The sequence below is a fragment of the Charadrius vociferus genome, unplaced genomic scaffold (assembly GCF_000708025.1).
Source record: "Charadrius vociferus isolate BGI_N301 unplaced genomic scaffold, ASM70802v2 scaffold2695, whole genome shotgun sequence".
Taxonomy (NCBI): Eukaryota; Metazoa; Chordata; class Aves; order Charadriiformes; family Charadriidae; genus Charadrius; species Charadrius vociferus.
Genome location: NW_009648637.1, coordinates 11816 through 12508, shown reverse-complemented (window position 1 = coordinate 12508; position 693 = coordinate 11816). Strand labels below are relative to the sequence as shown.

At 65.1% G+C, this 693-nt stretch overlaps 1 protein-coding gene across 1 annotated transcript in view; it reads left to right on the top strand.

The window, feature by feature from the left end:
* Positions 1-693, top strand: part of NCAPH2 (non-SMC condensin II complex, subunit H2) — a 16582-nt gene that overhangs the window by 5232 nt on the left and 10657 nt on the right. The window contains exon 10 of the mRNA XM_009886311.1: positions 178-246. Within this exon, the coding sequence (XP_009884613.1) occupies positions 178-246 (69 nt within the window). The remainder of the gene's footprint in view (positions 1-177; positions 247-693) is intronic.

The following is a 693-nucleotide window of genomic DNA, read 5'->3' as shown; positions in this document are numbered from 1 at the left end:
GGTGTCGTGCGCTCCTCCGCCCTGCCTGCTCCCTGGCTGGGGAGGAGGGGACTGCCCACAGCCGGCGCTGGTGGGAAGGGGCAGTGCTGACACTGCTCTGGGATAGCCGTGGGCAGCACAGTGTGAGTCCTGCCTGCCGGGGCCACTTGTGACCTCTCACCTCTGTCACCTTGGCAGGAGCAGCGTTCGGCGTCCTCGGCAGTGGTGGGACCCCTGTCCTGATGCTGAGTTTCTCTGAAGATAGAGGTGAGACATGCGTGGTGGGCAGGGTGAGGGGAGATTCGGCTGTTTGTCCTTCCTGCCTGTCTGTCTGGTCAGGCTGGGCTGTGTGTTTGTGTTTGGGCAGCTGCTGCTGGGGGGGATTGCTCCTGCCCTCTGTTGCATCAAGGTGGTCTGGTGCTCTCAGCAGCTTCATCTCGCCATGGCGAGGGAAACTCCTCAGGGGAACTCTGCGGCAGATGGGGTGGAAATGAACCTCATGAGGTTCAACCAGGCCAAGCGCAGGGTCCTGCAGCCGGGTCGGGGCAGCCCCCGGTCCCAGCACAGGCTGGGGATGGAGGGATGGAGAGCAGCCCTGTCGAGAAGGGCTCGGGGGTGTCAAGGGGGGGGATTGTGCCCCTCTGCTGCGCTCCGCTCTGCTCTGGGGAGACCCCCCTGCAGTGCTGCCTCCAGCTCGGGGGCCTCAGCACAGGC